This window comes from Zalophus californianus, chromosome 6 (genome assembly GCF_009762305.2).
Source record: "Zalophus californianus isolate mZalCal1 chromosome 6, mZalCal1.pri.v2, whole genome shotgun sequence".
Classification (NCBI taxonomy): domain Eukaryota; kingdom Metazoa; phylum Chordata; class Mammalia; order Carnivora; family Otariidae; genus Zalophus; species Zalophus californianus.
Genome location: NC_045600.1, coordinates 32,984,642 through 33,002,810, shown reverse-complemented (window position 1 = coordinate 33,002,810; position 18,169 = coordinate 32,984,642). Strand labels below are relative to the sequence as shown.

The 18,169-nt window shown below is 43.4% G+C and overlaps 1 protein-coding gene across 3 annotated transcripts; it reads right to left on the bottom strand.

Annotated features, from left to right (window-relative positions):
- Positions 1-123: 123 nt before the first annotated feature.
- RDH11 (retinol dehydrogenase 11) lies at positions 124-17,038 on the bottom strand. 3 transcript variants are annotated; one of them, XM_027569054.2, is made up of 7 exons: positions 16,730-17,038; positions 14,111-14,229; positions 13,599-13,754; positions 12,172-12,276; positions 11,419-11,628; positions 7,920-8,109; positions 124-1,884 (listed from the first exon to the last, which is right to left on the bottom strand). In XM_027569054.2, exons 1-7 carry the CDS (start codon positions 16,732-16,734, stop codon positions 1,782-1,784), a joined length of 888 nt encoding a protein of 295 aa, XP_027424855.1. In that variant the 5' UTR covers positions 16,735-17,038; the 3' UTR covers positions 124-1,781. The 3 variants fall into 3 exon arrangements, with proteins under 3 accessions (XP_027424855.1, XP_027424854.1, XP_027424856.1); XM_027569053.1 differs by lacking the exon at positions 16,730-17,038 and adding an exon at positions 16,292-16,718; XM_027569055.1 differs by lacking the exons at positions 12,172-12,276; positions 16,730-17,038 and adding an exon at positions 16,292-16,718.
- Between the last annotated feature and the right edge of the window lie 1,131 nt (positions 17,039-18,169).

The following is an 18,169-nucleotide window of genomic DNA, read 5'->3' as shown; positions in this document are numbered from 1 at the left end:
GTAAATAAAAACATAATAATCAAAAACTTTCTGTTAGTGACAGTTCAACATAAATTAAGTAAAATATTAGCTCAATTATGCTACTTAACTATTATTAAAATTTTCCAATTTTTCCATAAAATGACCATTTCTAAATTAGATACCTTAATAGTCAAAACAAGTGCAACAAAAGAATATGCACTTAAAAAATGAGAAGACTGTGGTCCTATAACTCTTTCCCCCACCAAAGTGAATATGTAATTGTCAGTCCAAGATAATCACAAACTATTAGAATAACATACTCCAAACAAGTGATGGGAACATTACTGATTCCTCCAATTTCCTATGGCAGCATTACCTTTGATAAGAGTTCTCCAAATTAAATGTAGGTTTTTAGCAAATAGACATTTTAATCTTGTCAAGATAATGTAAGGAAATGCCCTGAAGATTATTAAATTGACTATAAATTACCAATATCAGTCCTTAGGATAATTTTGCCTAATAAAGAATTGGGTTTTTTGGGGTCTTTTTCTGCCACATTGATTGGTGCTTGTTAAGACACTGCAGTATCAGTCTTGCTAACTCAGGTGCTCACCCTCAATTCTTCCATAGTTACATATTGCCATTTTTAGCTGTTTTTGTTTTTTTAATCCTTAACTGGCCCTTCACTGTATGCATTATCTTCCAGGATCCTTCTCTTTTTTGGACTTCTTCCCTTCTCCCCATGTGCTTCTTGGTGAGTAGTTATCCACATATACACAATCTGTTTCCCTTTGTAGCTCCACTCAAGATTGGATGACACTCTTTTCTTCATCTTTGAACACTTACCTGCACCAGGGTCCAGTTTAATACTCTTCCTTTGTAGCTATTTTGAATTTTGTAAAAATAATCCCAATTGCATAACTACATAAGAACACACACAAAGATATACTCAGTGACAATCACCAAATAGCCTTTCCCTTCTTCGGATTTTCTAAGAGAAACTAAGGCACAAAAAGGCCTCCATGGGTCTGGGGTCAGTAAACTGAAGTCAGGCAGGTGAGCTATCTTCTCGTACTGCTCCTTTCTTTACCCACTTGCTGGCCTGAGAAAGAGTAGGAAAATGACAGTTTAAACTTGATTTTTATTTCTGCTTTCCTCCAAATTTCTGCCATCCTCCCAACCCCACAAACTTCTTAGAAAAGGAAGCTCTTCTGTGGTCAACATGTAAAAGTGTCTTAAAGTGGCTTTAGGTTGCTGAAGATAAAGCCCATCCCATAATCCAGATTCAGTTAAGAGTTTCCTGAGAGAATCTAGATGTTGGCATATGATGGTTTTCTTAATTCGTGAGGGATGAGCCCTGCTCTTGAGCCAAGCCACCGTTGATTCTGGGAGTTCAGCTGGGGCTGCAGTGTGGTCCTCTTGAAATCAAAGTTGGTTGGTGGTTGGGAGGAACTATATTGTGAACAAAGAGGGTAGAAACTAATCCAAACTGCCATAAATTGACCCTGCCATAGCTAAGATTCTCCTAAGTAGTAGGTTTCAGAAGGTGAATATGAGTTTGCAGGTCATACGAAGATCTTATCCTATGATACCTCTTGTACGTCTGGCAGTAACAAGAGCAAAATCAATCTGGACTAACGCAAGGTGTTTTGATGAATCTGGCAGTTACACTGGGCTTTTATCAGACATCAAGCAGGAAAGGCTGGAGGGTTTGTTTTCTTTGTGCTCAAGGTTTTGGCTGTCATGAAGGAGAATCATTTTGGCAGGGAGTACTGAGTAGCCTGCTGCAGGTTTCTCTTGAGTCCACCTGCTACCACCTGTCAGTCCATAGGGATGCCCAGCAGGTCACAGCTGACGTCCCATAGCCGTCTTGCTATTGTCTCATTCCGAGCCTGGGCAGAGACCCATGCCACCCTGCAGTCGCTAGAAGGGAAAGAGAGAGGCTTAAAACACAGAGGTTTATGAATGGAGTCTATTCTCTGCCTGGAACAAGGAATGTGACAGAAAAACAACCTAGGGATGACATGTCCTCTATGCACTTCATAGGGCCAGTCTTTATCTCTTCATTCTCCAATCCTTACCCCAGAGAAAATGTATTTACCATTTAGATCTCCTCACTAGACTCCCTCTGACCAGAATGTCTGATATATAATACATAGCATTTAGTCTCTATATTCCCCTTTATATGTATATATTTAACTATAATATCAGTGCCCGCCTGACACCTGTGTATGTCCAGCCTGTTCACACAGGACCTTGTACAGTGTCCTGCTGCTGAGATTACATTGGTTACAGATGCTTGGAGTGGTAAAAACAAACAAAACCATCCCCAAAACTTACTATTTCAGGTCTACCTGCAATTATAACTTTTTATTTTTAAATTCTTTTTAAGATTTATTTATTTTTGAGAGAGAAAGAGTGCACACCAGAGGAGAGGCAGAGGGAGAGGGAGAGAGAGAATCGCAAGCAGACTCCCCACTGAGCATGAAGCCTGATGCGGGGCTCAAACTCATGACCCTGAGATCATGACCTGAGCCGAAACCAAGTCGGACACTTAACCAACTGTACCACCCAGGCACCCCCAAGTTATAACTGTTTTTAAATTCAAATAAGAAAGCCAGCCTCATAAACAATCAAGGAAAAAATGATAGCATAAAAGAAATGCAACAATAAGGTACTGTGTGTTTCATATACCTTCTCTTCATTGCTGTAATCCCAATTATTTTAGTCCCCGTTAAATGCAGGAGGGGTATTCAAATGCTGCACTGCCCAGAAAATTTTATCATTTTTGAATTAGCTGCATCTAACACACAGCAGGTATTCAATAAAGGGTTTTTTGAAAAGTGACTGAGTAAACAGATTGCAATTTTTTAAGTCACGTAAGAAGTAATTTAAAAAGTTATACACTATTTCAAGAGAACTGTTTCCAGGACATTCCAAGCAAATTCTGAAGGTGGAAAGGAAAGTTGGCAAGTCTGAAATAAGCACATGAAGCAAACTCCTAACACTACGTCCATAAAGACGCTGCTAATCAAAGAGCGGGTTATGGACTAGCAGGAGCATCATCTGGGAGTTTGTTAGAAATGCCAATTCTGGGATGACTGGGTGGCTCAGTCATTAAGCATCTGCCTTTGGCTCAGTTTATGTTCCCAGGGTCCTGGGACTGAGCCCTGCTTCGGGCTCCCTGCTCAGCGGGAAGCCTGCCTCTCCCTCTCCCACTCCCTCTGCTTGTGTTCCCTCTCTCGCTGCATCTCTCTCTGTCAAATAAATAAACAAAATCTTTAAAGAAAAAAAAAGAAATGCCAATTCTCAGGCCCCATCTGAACCTGCTGAATCAGAATCTCTAGGGTAGAGGTCCAGGAATCTGTCTTCAACCACTTCTTCAGATGGTTCTAAAATGCACCAAAGTTTGAGAAACACCACTTAAAGATATCTTTGCAATTACAAAACAAGTCTGGTAAGTATAGTACTTCTGTTTAAGGGAACTTACCAGCATGACCAGCACAACCTGCCACTGCTGAGTAAAAAGACCATCACTGAGAACCAAAGGCTCCATAAGACTCTGGAAATGAATTGGCCTCTGTAAGCCTCTATAGCCTCTACAGCATTATGCCTTATGTTCTTTGCAAGATTATGATGAATAGTAAATGACACAAGGGACATGAAAGTGCCTTGTGTCATAAGCTATGACATGCTGTAAAATGTATTCAAATACCACAGTAAAAGCTACTTACGTGTGCTTATGGCATCAGCACAGTCATGGTGCTGATAGTTCCAGTAGGATTTTGGGAAGTATCAACCAGTATACATAAAAAGACCAATTTCAAAACTTACTACAAAGCCATAGTAATCAAGACACCGTGCTACTGGCATAAGGATAGACATATAAATGAATAGAACAGAACTAAAAGTGTAGAGGTACCCTTACATTTATGGTCAATTGATTTTTGATAAATCTGTTATGGACTGAATCACATTCCCCAAAGTCCATATGTTGAATCTATAATGTGACTATAGTTGGAGATCAGGCTTTTAAGGAGATAATTAAGGTTAAGTAAGGTCATAAAGGTAGGGCCCTAATTCAATAGGTCTAGTGTCCTTATAAGAAGAGAAGACACCAGGAGTGTGTGCACACATAGAGTAAAAGCCATCTGAGGACACAGCAAGAAGGCAGCTCTCTGTAAGCCAGGATAGAGGCCTCATCAGAAACCAACCCTGCTGGCACCTTGATCTTAACTCCCGTTGTCCAGAACTGTGAGAAAATTCATTTCTGGTATTCTGTTTTGGCAGTCCAGGGATTTTTTTTTTTAAGTAGGCTCCATACCTAGCATGGAGCCCAATGTGGGGCTTGAACTCACAGCCCTGAGATCAAGACCTGAGCCAAGATCAAGAATTGGACACTCAACTGAGCCACCCAGGTGCCCCAGCCCAAGGAATTTTAATATAGCTACCAAGAAAATTCAATGGAAGGAATAATTTTTTCAACAAACAGTTCTGGGACAACTGGATATCCACATGCAAAAATGAAGAGGGACCCCTACCTCATGCCATATATAAATTTTTTTTAAAGATTTTATTTATTTATTCATGAGAGACACAGAGAGAGAGAGAGAGGCAGAGGGAGAAGCAGGCTCCCAAGGAGCAGGGAGCCCGATGCGGGACTCGATCCCAGGACCCTGGGATCATGACCTGAGCCAAAGGCAGACGCCTAACCATCTGAGCCACCCAGGCGCCCCATGCCATATATAAAAATTAATTCAAAATGAATCATAGACCAAAATGTAATGTTCAAATTATAAAATTGTTAGAAGAAAACATAGCAGTAAATCTTTATGACCTTCAGTTAGGCAATGGTTTCTTAGATATGACACCAAAAGCACAAGTGACAAAAGAAAAAATTGGTTAAGTTAGACTTCATCAAAACTTCTCTGCTTCAAAAGACACCATAAAGAAAGTGAAAAGACAAACCAAAGAATGGGAGAAAATATTTGTAAATCACACATCTGATAAGGGACTTGATCCAGACTATCTAAAGAACTGTTACAATTAAACAATAAAAAGGCAATGACCCATTTTAAAAATGGGCAAAGGATTTGAATAGACATTTCTCCAACGAAGATAAACAAATGGACAATAAGCACATGCAAAGATGCTTAACATCATTAGCAAGAAAATGCAAATGAAAACCATAATGAGAAAAAATAGAAAAACGTAAGCAGAAGAATTACTTCATGTTTACCAGGATGGCTAAAATCAAAAGGACAGACAATAAGAAGTGTAAGCAAGGGCATGGAGAGATTGGGACCCTCGTCCACTCCTGGTGGCAACATGAAATGGTGCAGCCACCTGGGAAAACAGTCTGACAGTTCCTCAACAGTTAAACACGAGTGACATATAACCCATATTTCAGTGGGATTCCATTGCTAGGTATATAAACCAAGAGAAATCTCCATATAAAAATCTGTACATGAATATCACAGCATCATATCACCAAAAAGTGATAACCCAAATGCCCATCAACTGATGAATGTATAAATAAAATGTGGTATATCCATAAAATGAAGTATTATTTGGCAATTAAAAGGAATAACATACTGATACACGCTCTGGCATGGATGACAGTGAACACATTATGCTAAGTAAACAAGAAGCCAGTCACAAAAGGCCACATATTACATGATTCCATTGATATGAAATGCCCAGTACAGACAGATCCATAGAGACAAAAAGTAGATTTGTGGTTTCAGTCAGGAATAATAAGCAGCACAAGGTTTCTAATGCTTCAGTCAAGACAGACTTATGCTCATTTCTTGATAGTGGCCAACATAGCTGATGTTGGATCTTCAAAATGCTTAAAATTAAGAATCCATGGCACTGGAAAGGCTCTTCAAAAGTCAATTAAATAATTACTATGTCATGGATTTGAGGCTTTCTTTTTTTAAAATTAATTAATTAATTAATTAATTTATCTATTTGACAGAGAGACACAGTGAGAGAGGGAACACAAGCAGGGGGAGTGGGAGAGGGAGAAGCAGGCTTTCCACAGAACAGGGAGCCCGATGCAGGGCTCAATCCCAGGACCCTGGGACCATGACCCAAGCCGAAGGCAGACGCTTAATGACTGAGCCACCCAGGCACCCCGGGGCTGACTTTCTTTAAACTACTCAGTCAAAACCTTAAAATCTCCAGGGAAGTAGAACCCAGTCACCCATGGAAAATCATTCTACTACATAAAACTATGTAAACTTATCTTCCTGGATTTCAGACCCACATTTCCAACTACCTGCTATACACTTCTACTCACATGGAGTCTTATGGATAACACACTCAACATGGACAGAGCCAGGTTTATTACACAGTGGGCACCTGATCCATTCCACATTTTTTTAAGGGGAGGAAGGGGCGGGGGGGGGAGAGAAAGAGTCTCAAGCAGTGTCCACACCCAGTGTAGAGCCCGATCCAGGGCTTCATCTCACAACCCTGGGATTAAGACTGAGCTGAGATCAAGAGTTGATGCTTAACCGACTGAGTCACCCAGGCGCCTCCATTCTACATTCTTTTGGCAGCAGAACTTGATCCCTTTCTGAGGAATTACCTCTCTCCCACAGTTTGAAGACCCCGTTAATCAAGTGCCTGTCTTCCCCTAACCAATGGAGTGAGGATGAGAGGATGGAAGATCCAGTGCTTCCTTGCTAGAGGGCGAATGGTGAGCGACAAAACAAAGACTAAAGACAGTTGGCGGATACCCATTCCAGCAGCAGTGCCCTGGTCAGCTGACTGGCCACTCTGTCTGTTCTAAGCCTGGCTCTTCAGTCTTCTCTTTGGTTTTGAGAAGAATTCCCCCACATTTTCACAAATTCCCTTCTTGCTTAAGTTAGCATGTGTCTGTTTCCACTGCTTTGGAATCAAAGAACCCTAAGCTCTACACATGATTTTTCCATGTCTGCTGTCTCAGTTAATGTCATTATTAATCTCCTAGTAAGTCAGGCTTGACCCCAGGTCACTAACCCCTCCCAGACCCCTCACTCATGTAGTCATCAAGCTGTAACAATTCTGCCTCTTCAGGGCCTCTCTCACTTAACCCTTCTTTGTATTCCAACTGTCATTACCCTAAATCAGGAACTCATTCTCTCTCGCTTGTGTTATTTACTTGTTCATCAAACCAAGTCATCAGGATGTTTCTCTGAAGCACAGAGCAGATTATTTCTCTCTCTACTGGAACAACTTCTGTGGCTCCTCACAAGCCTGGAGTTGTGGGCCTTTCATGGTCTACCTTTCTTTCCAATTTTAATTTATTTACAGCCCTTCCTCTAAAATTTCAAGTTATTTCCACATAATCTTGAAGGGGGAGGTAAAAACATGCTAACATTTCAATATTATGTGATGTCTGAGATGTGCTTCAGAATAAAAGGAGAGGAAAAAAAATAGGGGAAGGGCTGGTGCATGGGGATGGCTTGATGGTTGTTGAGGCTGTATTATGGGCATATGGGGGTTCAACATGTTATTTTATCTATTACTGTACATATTCAAAGTTCTCTACAATAAACAATTTTAAAAGTCTTCACTTATTCACGAAGGGAGTCAATCGATACTATTTTAGTCCCAAAGACAATAGAGAAATACAGATTCAAATTCTTTTTCATGTAAAAAAAGAAAGAAAGAAAAGAACAGGAGTCCAAAAGGGAACAAAGAAAACTAGACGGACATAACAAAAGGTAGGAAGAAAAGAAACAACCAGAAAGCATAATAAAAGATAGCCATGGAGAAAATCAAACCTCGCAGTACCATGGAAAATGCGAATGAGTCAACCCCCTTATTACAAAGTAAAAACACTAGTCAAAAGACAAAAGCTAGGTCACACAATGTACTTTATAAGAGGAGTATAATATACCAGACAAATCCAGATTATTTCCTTTGAGCCATAAAAACCCCATCTTCAAAACCAGATGCATTCATACCTGAAATGATGCCCACTGAGAATCTCAAGACCTTCGGTGAGGGCACAATACAGGCTGGTCTGCGCTCCCTCCTGAGGGGTCTTGATGAAGAAGGAGAAAAGCCACCACATCCATTTCATGAAGGATGAGTGCCGAACCAGTTCAGAGTTGACTGTGCCCGGGTGGACAGAATATGTCGTTACGCCAGAGCCTAATTGGGGGGTGCCCCATAGGGAAAGGAAGGCAGGACTTAATGTTGCTGGATAGCCAAGGAGAGCAGAGGACATGAATAAACATCCCACCCCAGGAAGACCCCTTCCCACAACACTCCTCACAGTAATTTACACCTCCCCATTTCATAGGTTAGGATTAAAGCTCAAAGAGGTTATTAACTGTTTGGAGGGGCGCCCGGGTGGCTCAGTCGTTGAGCGTCTGCCTTCAGCTCAGGTCATGATCCCAGGGTCCTGGGATCGAGCCCCGCATTGGGCTCCCTGCTCGGCGGGAAGCCTGCTGCTCCCTCTCCCACGCCCCCTGCTTGTGTTCCCTCTCTCGCTGTGTTTCTCTCTGTCAAATAAATAAATAAAATCTTTAAAAAAAAACAAAAACTGGAACAGTGGAGCGAGGACTCAACCTCTCAGCAGCACTTGACTCTAGGGGCCACTCCTTCCTCAAAGCTGCCTTTTTATTGGCTTCCATGACCCCACACTCCTGGTTTTCCAAACCTTTCTTGCTGCTTCCTCTCAGTTTCCTGGACCAGTCCCTCATCTTCTACCCAAACTTCAAATGCTGGCGTTCCCATGGCTTGCCAAACTCCCTCTCTATAACCATATGGCACGCACATTTTTATACACATTGTACTCCTTGGAACTCTTGGCTGACTGAGTGGCTAAGGGCACGGACTCTGTGGTCAGACTGCCCACTTTCAAATCTTAGTTATACCACTCACGAGCTGTGTGAGCCTGGGCAAGCTCCCAATGCTGTGACCCAGTTTCCTCTTTTTTTTTTTAATATTTTTATTTATTTATTTGTCAGAGAGAGAGAGCGAGCACAAGCAGGGGGAGCAGTAGAGGGAGAGGGAGAAGCAGGCTCCTCACTGAGCAGGGAGCCCGATGTGGGACTCGATCCCAGGACCCCGGGATCGTGACCTGAGCCGAAGGCAGACGCTTAATGACTGAGCCACCCAGGTGTCCCTGACCCAGTTTCCTCTTAAAATGGGGATAATCCTAATACCTGCACCTCACAAGGTGGTTCTGAGGATTAAATGAGTTCATATGTACAAGAGCCTCGATAGTCTCTGGTACATGGTAAGTGCTAAATGACACTATATGCTAGGTTAGGTACATGGTAAGTGCTAAATGACACTCTGCATGTGCTAGGTTAGGTCCCCCGTTCTTTACTAGAAACTTGGGGCCAGAGAGGTTTCCAAATTTTTACTGATTTTAGAAAAATAATTATGACACATATATATAAACTGCTTATTACCTAATCTCCCTAGTACAAGGGAGATTTTGTTGCCAAATGAGCTTTGGTGTCAAGGTTCTGAAAAAATTGAATTTTCAGGTCTTTGTAGATTTCATGATTGCAGATAAAGGACAATGGACATATATTATTTCCAACTTGGCATCTACTCTATTTTTTTTTAAGATTTTATTTATTTATTTGAGAGTGAGCTAGAGAGAGAGCGTGTGTGTGCGCTTGCACACAAGGAAGGCGGGGGGAGGGAGAGAGAGAAGACTCCCCGCTGAGCAGGGAGCCCAACATGAGGCTTGATCCCAGGACCCTGGGATCATGACCTGAGCAGAAGGCAGACGCTTAACCGACAGACCCACCCAGGTGTCCCTTGACATCTACTCTAGATGACCCGTAGTAATGCTGACACAGAGGTGCAAAACTAACTTCACACTTCCAAGGCCAAACCTGGATCTTGCAGTATTCCCTAACTCCCAATGAAGCAGGCACACAGAGCAGTACTTGACAATTCCTCACCTTACCATGCATATCTATCAACAAGCCCTGAGGGTTTCTCATCCTAAATATCTCTTAGAAGCGTGCACTACCCTCCATCTCCACCACTCTAGTCCAGACCACCATCATTTCTCACCTACACTACAGAAATCACCTGCTGCACACACTCCTGCCCCCATTTTAAAAAGGCTTTCATTTTAAAGGTTCTCCACTGCTCTTCCACTAAAATCCTTACCATAGCCTTGAAGGGTTTTGCCTCTGTCTACCTCACCGTCTCAGCTCAGACCTCTACTCCTCTTGCTTTCTACATTTTAATCATAGCAGCCTGTCAATTACTCAAACCGAGCCCAGACCTTTGTGCATTCTCTTCCATCTGCCTGGAATGTTCTTCAACATCCTCAGATGCCTCATCCCACCCACTCTGTAACCCATTTAATTTCCACGTACTTTGATGATCCTGTTCCAGTGGTGGGGTTCCTGTGTCTGATTCCTTGAGCCAAAATTCTGCCTGCCTCAACTCCTAAGCAACTCCAGTTGTCCACCCTGGGTTACCCTTCTTTTTATTGAAAATTCAGAGTAGAGAGTGCTAAGGACCTCTGTGTATTTGTGATTGGAGACTCCCCTCTTCGAGCATACATTTCTCACTTATTTAACCTTTTGCTGTTAGGGAGACTCCCCCTCCCCACCACCACCACCTTAGTTCCAGTGTCTGTTTTATCCTAATGGTTGTATCTAGTGCCAGTTCAGGTCCCTCCCCCCACTTTTTAAAAAAGATTTTATTTAGGGGCACCCGGGTGGCTCAGTTGTTAAGCGTCTGCCTTCGGCTCAGGTCATGATCCCAGGGTCCTGGGATCGAGCCTCGCATCGGGCTCCCTGCTCCACAGGAAGCCTGCTTCTCCCTCTCCCGCTCTCCCTGCTTGTGTTCCCTCTCTCGTTGTGTTTCTCTCTGTCAAATAAATTAAAAAATCTTAAAAAAAGAAAAAAAGGATTTTATTTATTTGAGAGTGAGAGAGAGCACATGCACAGAAGGGACAGAGGGAGAGAGATGGAGAGAATCTCAGACAGAATCTCTGTACTGAGCCCACAGCCTGAGCTTGGGCTGGATCTCACAACCCTGAGATCATGACCTGAGCAGAAACCAAGAGCCAGACGCTTAACCCACTGAGCCACCCAGGTGCCCCCAGGTCCTTCCCTTCCATCCAGTCTCACTATGAGTAAAAAACCTTGCTTGTTCATGAGGCCTGATTTAATGAGGATAATAACCTATAAAGTAGTCTTACTTATGAGGAAATAAGTCTGAAAAGTTAAGTAGCTTGCTGCAGGTCACACAGCTAGTAAGCCAAGCCTTATGACTCAAAGTCAGAATAGAATGTCCCCATCTCCTGCCAGCCACATCCAATATTCAACTGTGGGCTATTTACTAAAATAATACCCCGTTATAGTCATGGCAGCAGGTTTGTCCAGGGGATGGGCTCCAGAAAACAGTATGTAATCGTGTGGCTTTTCATTACTTTCCATTGACTCATATCTCTATACTTACTTCTTCTAAGCCTACCTTTGAGCCTCCGAGCCAGTTCCTGGGTGAAGAGAATGTTGGCTAACTTGCTGTGACAGTAGGCCAGACCTGCACTGTAGAATTTCTCGCCCTGTAGGTTATGGAAGTGGATCCTTCCCAGGTGATGTGCTAGAGAAGACACATTCACTACCCTTGATGGGGCTGATTCCTTCAGCTTCTCTAGCAGCAGATGGGTCAGGAGAAAGTGACCTATGAGAAAAACTAGAATTAACAGAGTTCAGGGCCAACGCCAAGATGAAGGGAGTCATGGTGAGCCCTGCAGAGAACTCAGGAACAAGGCTGTTGGCCTCATTAATTCATTACCAACTACAGAACAAGCTCAGGGAGGGTTTGGGGAAATAGGACAGCCATCCTTCCATGAGGGAGGTCTGGATCATGTGACTATGAAGTCTTGTCTCCTTCCAACTTTGATTAATATCACTCTTTAAGAACAGGCAGCCTCTACCTGATGCTGGTCATGAGGATAACCACAAAGAAAGCAACACAGTCCCCAGTCCAATTAGGCTGTTCAAAAATGCCCCAAGGTAAACTGAATCTGGATCACAAATTAAAAAGCAGGTGGAACCTCGAGTGGGCCTAAGTTTATCTCTGAGCTTTCAGGCAGGATCATAGTATCTACTATTCACTTATGGTCTATTAGGGCCCAGAGGCGGCTGGCTCAGCCTGACCCCTAAGTTTTCCAAGGAGAATTTTAGGCTTCCTCTAGTTTGGGGATGAGACCAGATTTCTTACCCAAGTGGTTGACTCCCATGTGCATCTCAAAGCCATCTGCTGTCTTAGAGTAGGGACACATCATCACTCCTGCGTTGTTGATCAGAATGTGAAGATGCTTTTCCTCTGCAGGGTAGAGGAGATGTGGTGTGGAAGCAGCCAGCCACAGCAGTTATATCTGAGAAATCTGCCTTACACCCAGGCTTTGAAAATTGGGATGCAGGACTTTAGTCTTTTCTCCATTTCCCCTTCATATGTATTTTGTATTGTTTTTCAATGTCTAAGACTTTAGTTGAATCCTACATACTTACTACAGAGCAAAATTCCATCTTATACAACCAAATGGCCTTTCCGATCTTTCCAATTAAGGAGCTACTCACTCACTGCTTTGGGGAAAATGTTCTGCTCACCTCTCCCAATAGAAAGACTTCCTGAGCTGAATCAGAAGATTCCAAAGCAAGAGCAAACAGGCTGTTCTGTATGCACCCCTTGCCACTGGAGAATTCCAAAAGGTGCCAAAAGAAATACTGGTTTCACCTCTTTGTTGCATTTGACAACTCTTTCTCGTGGTTTTTTCATGTGATTTGTAATTTCTAACTATGAGCTCATATCTGTAGAAGTTGTTTACCTATGGAGGCCAAGATCCCTATGTTATGAGGGGATATGCCCTCTTGGGTTTGATTTTGATGTGACGCTACAGGGTTTTATGTTAACTTTTCAGCTCAAGATTCTTACACCTTTTGGTGATGTAATAAATTCTCCCCCACAGAGGATGCCAACTTGAGGTTCTAATATCTTGCAGATGACTCTCTAGCCATCTAAAGAGAAGATGAGCTTCTTTGCCATGTCTTGGAGCTGGTGGCCTATGTTTTTTTTTAAGCCCCTGTACCATGGACCAGGTGACTTTTTGTGAGTCCCAACCTTATGTGGAGCCTAAGATACAGCTCCCTGCTCTCAGGGCCTGAGGCCTCATCTTCTGACCCTGTATGAGTATTTAGACTCCAGACCCTAAGGCTCATGTTGAGTTCTGATACTCCCGTGAGGTTTTTGGCTTTAGTTCTTATGCACTGCTATGACTTTTTAAACTCATTTTTTGTTGCTGCTTCTTGAGGATTCCCCTTTGAATGAAAGTTGTTTAATTTATCTAGTATTTCTTTATTTTTTTTTTTAAGATTTTATTTATTTATTCATGAGAGACAGAGAGAGAGAGAGAGGCAGAGGCAGAGGGAGAAGCAGGCTCCCCGAGGAGCAGGGAGCCCAATGCAGGGCTCGATCCCAGGACCCTGGGATCATGATCTGAGCCGAAGGCAGATGCTTAACCGACTGAGCCACCGAGGCGCCCTATCTAGTATTTCTATGTATTAAAGAGGGAGAAGGATTTTTTCCTTTAACTAAGTCTGCCATGTTAATTGCAAGACCAACAACATAATCTCCAGTTCTATACTTACCTGCTAAGAAGTCTTTAGCAAAAGCTCGAATAGATTTCGTATCAGCCAAATCCAGTTTCCGCACTAACACCTGTTGGTTCCCAGTCACAATCTGGATCTCTCTGGCCACCAATTCCCCCTTTTGTACATCCCGGCACGCTAAATATACGCGGGCTCCTATCAACCAATATATAAAAGAGACACCCTGTCAGCTCTGCTTTTGAGTGGACACTACAGACCCATAGACTTATAAATGTTATTTTCTGTTTTTTTTTTTTTTTTTTTTTTTTAAATGGGAATTTTACCCTTACTTCATGACAGGGGTATTTGATGAACAAATCAAAAAAGAAAAATAAATCAATAATATTAAGTGTCCATTATATGTAGAGCATTATACTAGGTTCAGACCAGTGAATCTGTGGGACACTTGGAAAGTTCTTGAATTCCAAGATTGGGAGGAAATAATGAGCATGGTCACCCTTGTGAGGGATAAAATGGCAGGAGTAGGAGGGAATTAGAAGCAGTGAGCTTGCCTCTTTGAGCCAGTTCTTTGGCTGTCTCCTTTCCAATGCCCGTGTTGGCTCCAGTGACCACAGCTACCTTCCCAGGAAGTTGGATGGTTGATGTACACACCCCACTAGACAGCATTTTCCTGTAGAGAGAAGGAGAGCTCATCAGTTCTTCATTTTCCTTGTCTCCGAGGTTCCTGTAACTACCATGTCTTCCGATCCCAAGGCTAAAGTTTGCTTTGTTTCTTTCTAGTCTTTTTATACACTTAAGGAAGATTGAAGAAAACTTCTGCTCCTGCTCAAGGTTTTTTTTTGCTCAAAAATTTTCTGCTCCTGCTCGAGAACAAAAGCGATTCTATTATAAGGGCAAACCTTAGAGCTGCCCCCTGTAGTACAAGAACTGGATAAATATTTGATTATCCAGGCACCTGGCTTCAGTTTGAGCTCTTTGACAGGCTTAGGGAATCATAAGACTCAGCCTAGAAGAAGCAAAAACTGGTCCACTTATGTCAATCTGTCCACAACTGGCACTTTACGGTCTTGATATGCAGCTAATCCAACACAAAAAGTTAAAATTATGGAAGCTTGTTTGCTGGTGTAAAGCAAACAGAAACACGCGCACACAATCAAAAATAAGACAAAGAAAAGATATAAATCAGTATAAAGGGGAGCTGGGTTTCAAGTCCTGGTTTAATTAGTGTCCTTGTTCCTAAGCACTATACTACCCTTCTTTTCCAAAGAAATGAATGCACAAACAGGGATTGTTCTTTTTTCTTCTCTGCAAATTTCAAGACTCAAGTTAAAAGTATCTCTTGACCAGGAGATGCCCTTTTAAAGAGCATTTCAGCCTTTTTCATTGAACCTGGCGTTGCAAGGCACACACTCCTAGCCACTAAAGTTATCTGCTTAGTGCACACAGGCCAATAAGGAAGCAAACCGGTGCTCACCAAAAGATATCTTCCTCCTCAGAGAACAAGCCTCCCTGCTCAGTTTTTCACATCCTTTCAGTTTTAGCTCCAGGAGCAACAACATATCAGGAGTTCTACTGAGTTCTTTCTTCTCCTTACCGACAGGACTGAAAGAGAATCAGCTGAAAAGTCCAGCTCTAGGCTAGCTCCCATGACCCAGCCAGGTAGTTGGGATATGACCCTTGCAGTATAATCTTCCTCGGAAAAACCTCGCGGAGGTGTGAGCACTATTTTCAGTGCAGGCTCAACTTTTCGTTGGAATTCTATTTGGGTAAAAGGATCTTGGGGTGGAAAGAAAAAAAGCGTTCTCATCTGAGTGTGAGCACTAGGTGTTCAGAAGGGAGGAAAAATGAAACTCTAAGAGGAGCACTAGGGTGGATGGTGACCACGCCCCCGCCCCAGCCCCCGGGGAAGGACTCCGTCTCTACAGTCCCTGGTTCACCGTCACTACGGGTGATTTACTCAGAACCAATCAGCAGGCGCCCGTTGTGCAGCTTTCCGCCAATTCTGGGCGGCACTCAGCCAGCCATTGGCTGATCTGTCACCAGGTCAAGAGCCCACTACCCTTCATCCTCTCTGCCTCACCCCCAAACCCTGGGCATGATTCAGGTCCCCAGATACTCCTCCTCTGAAGGCAGGATACGGCTCATGATGAAACCCTTTCATTTCTTTCCTCTACAACATCCGCCCAGAAAAGAAGACGAATCTAATTGCAACAAGAGAGCAAGCAACGGGTCTGCAGATAGCACGATTCCCATCGACGGACAGTTTCAGAGTGCAAAAGGTCGAATCGCTCCATTGTACTTCAAAGGCTGGAAGCAAGAAACTAGACAGGGCTAGTTCAAGGGATGGGAGCTAAGGGGAAAACAGTCTTAAGGTCCATACCCCATTTCAGGGTCTAAAATCTACCAATGCTGGGAACTTAAGTGTCTGAGGCAGCCTTGCACTCGGGGTTCTCTGGAGCAGAAAGCAAGGGCTTCTGAGACGAAAAAAGGGATCGGGAGAAACAGAGTGAGGGGATCCGGACTACAGCCCCTTCCCACCGCCTGGGGTCTCCTGCTCTCGTCCCCCCGCATCCAGGAGAGCTGGACCTCCTCCGACCAACCTAACTCCCGGCCTCGACCTACTTGGAGCCCCCCCCAGGGATCTTCCTTTTCCTTCTTTTGGAAACAGAGCTTCGGTGAGGATTAACGTCCTCCTGAATTCTTCTCAAAGAAGACAATGCATTTGCACAGACCTGATTTGGGGTGCAGCGATGTACAGGAAAAGGGGGAGGAGCAGGAGCAGGAGCAGGAGGATCCCGATCATCTTGTGGGACGGCTGCCGTGGCCGTAGGTAGGAGCTGAGCGAGATGCCCCAGCAGCGTTCGCGGACCGTGCTGCTCCTCCCAGGCACGCCCTAATCTTAGTACGACAGCCCGGGGAGCAAAGCGGTCTGGGAAATGTAGTCCACAGCTTGGGCATGAGGGCGCTGCTTCCCGCGCTGCTCGGACAAGCTGACCTAACGCAACAAATCCCCAGCCATCTAGGCTCTAGGGCTTCTAGGATCGTCCAACTCTCCCACAGCCCGCTGGCCGCCAGGATTGTCGTGAAACCTCCCCAGTCCTCTAGCTCCCGGTGCCTCTAGCTCCCGGAAACAAAACTTCGTTAAGTTTTCCCCATAGTGAAGCAGTTACCGCATTGTTTCTCCTGGAGATCAAAGATTGGCGTCTGGGGAGTGTTCCGAGGCTGATTACACAGGAGGGGAGCGGTTGGAGTCTGACAGTTGGGAAGGAAGAGGGGAGGTGGGAATCCTTCCTCCTTAGGGATTCCTTCATCCAGGGGACTCTAAGCAACCCGTCCCTGAAGACATTCCCAGGAGAATCACTTTATTGTGTCTATTTTGTATTATAATGCTACCATCATTTTCCTGCTGTTTGAGTGTTAACTGATAATAGAACACAGTTTTCCTGGTGGACTTGGATTAGATACATTAACTCCCAGGGTGGCAATGAATTTCTCAGATTAGCACAGTTGGTTTTGCTTACTCATGAAAGTCTGTAATCCTGTCTTGAATTAAGGCCATGAAAATTCTCTGAGAACAAGCAGGTTCCCTGTTCAATTATTTCTTTCAGCTCTGCCATCTGAGGCTTATATCTGGTTTCCAAGAGGTAGAGGTAGGGGATGTTTTAACAAGTCAGTGATTGGATAATTAATTTCCATTTGATTGAAAGACATGTTCCAAGCTCAATTTAAATGAATATATCTTATAGAAATTGAAGAGGTTTCCTTCACACAATATAAATTTCTACTGATTTCATGTTAGATTATCTAATAATCATCAGATTTTGTCATATGTTCATTATTGTGGTACCTATTATATGCATAGGTTTTTACACCTTTATTAAAAGACTTTATGTGTTTTGTTCCTTATTCATTCACTTATTCATTTGATGAATGTTTATGCTATTCCTTGGCACTGTGCTGAGGTGCAGCAGGGAGCCAGGCAGAAATGCCCTCTGCCCTCTCAGAGCTTATGGCCTGTCAGGGAGGAACTTTACGTGATCACCATGAATAAATTGTGATGAGGGTTATGAGGGAAAAGAAAGTTTTGGGAGGTCATAGCATGAAGCTCCTCCTGGTCTGGAGATCAGGAAAATCTTCTTTGAAGAAATACATTTGAGTTGAGGCCTGAGGGAAGGTCAGGAGTTAGTGAGCAAACATACAGGCAAGAGTCCTCCGAGCAGAGGGAAGAGTCCCCTGGAGATCTAGAGTCAGAGAAAGCGGGGGCACTAGAACAATGGAAAACACTGGTCTAGCTGTGGCACAAGGGCAAGAGGGAGTGCTAGAAATGACGATTATAGCCAGTGCCTAAATGGTGCTTATTATGTGCCAGGCCCTGTCCAAGTGCTTTGTATATATTAACTACCTTAATTCCCATAGTAACTCTATGAAGTAGGACTATAATTTTTTTTTTTTTTTTTTACAGACAAGGATACTGAGGCAACAGCAAGTTTAAATAAATTATCCCAGGCCATTGTGGCAGAACTGGGATTCAAACTTAAGAAGGATATATCCAGGCTCTGTGCCCTTGACTAGTAAGCCACGTTGCCCAAAGAGGAGGCTGGAGACCTCCC

Coding starts and splice junctions, on each gene's coding strand:
- RDH11 (XM_027569053.1), bottom strand. CDS start 16,362: ATGATCGGGATCCTCCTGCTCCTGCTCCTGCTCCTCCCCCTTTTCCTG. Junction 14,230..16,291: donor ATCGCTGCACCCCAAATCAG/GTCTGTGCAAAT, acceptor TTCTCTCTACAG/GAAAATGCTGTCTAGTGGGG. Junction 13,755..14,110: donor CAAAGAACTGGCTCAAAGAG/GCAAGCTCACTG, acceptor ATTGGTTGATAG/GAGCCCGCGTATATTTAGCG.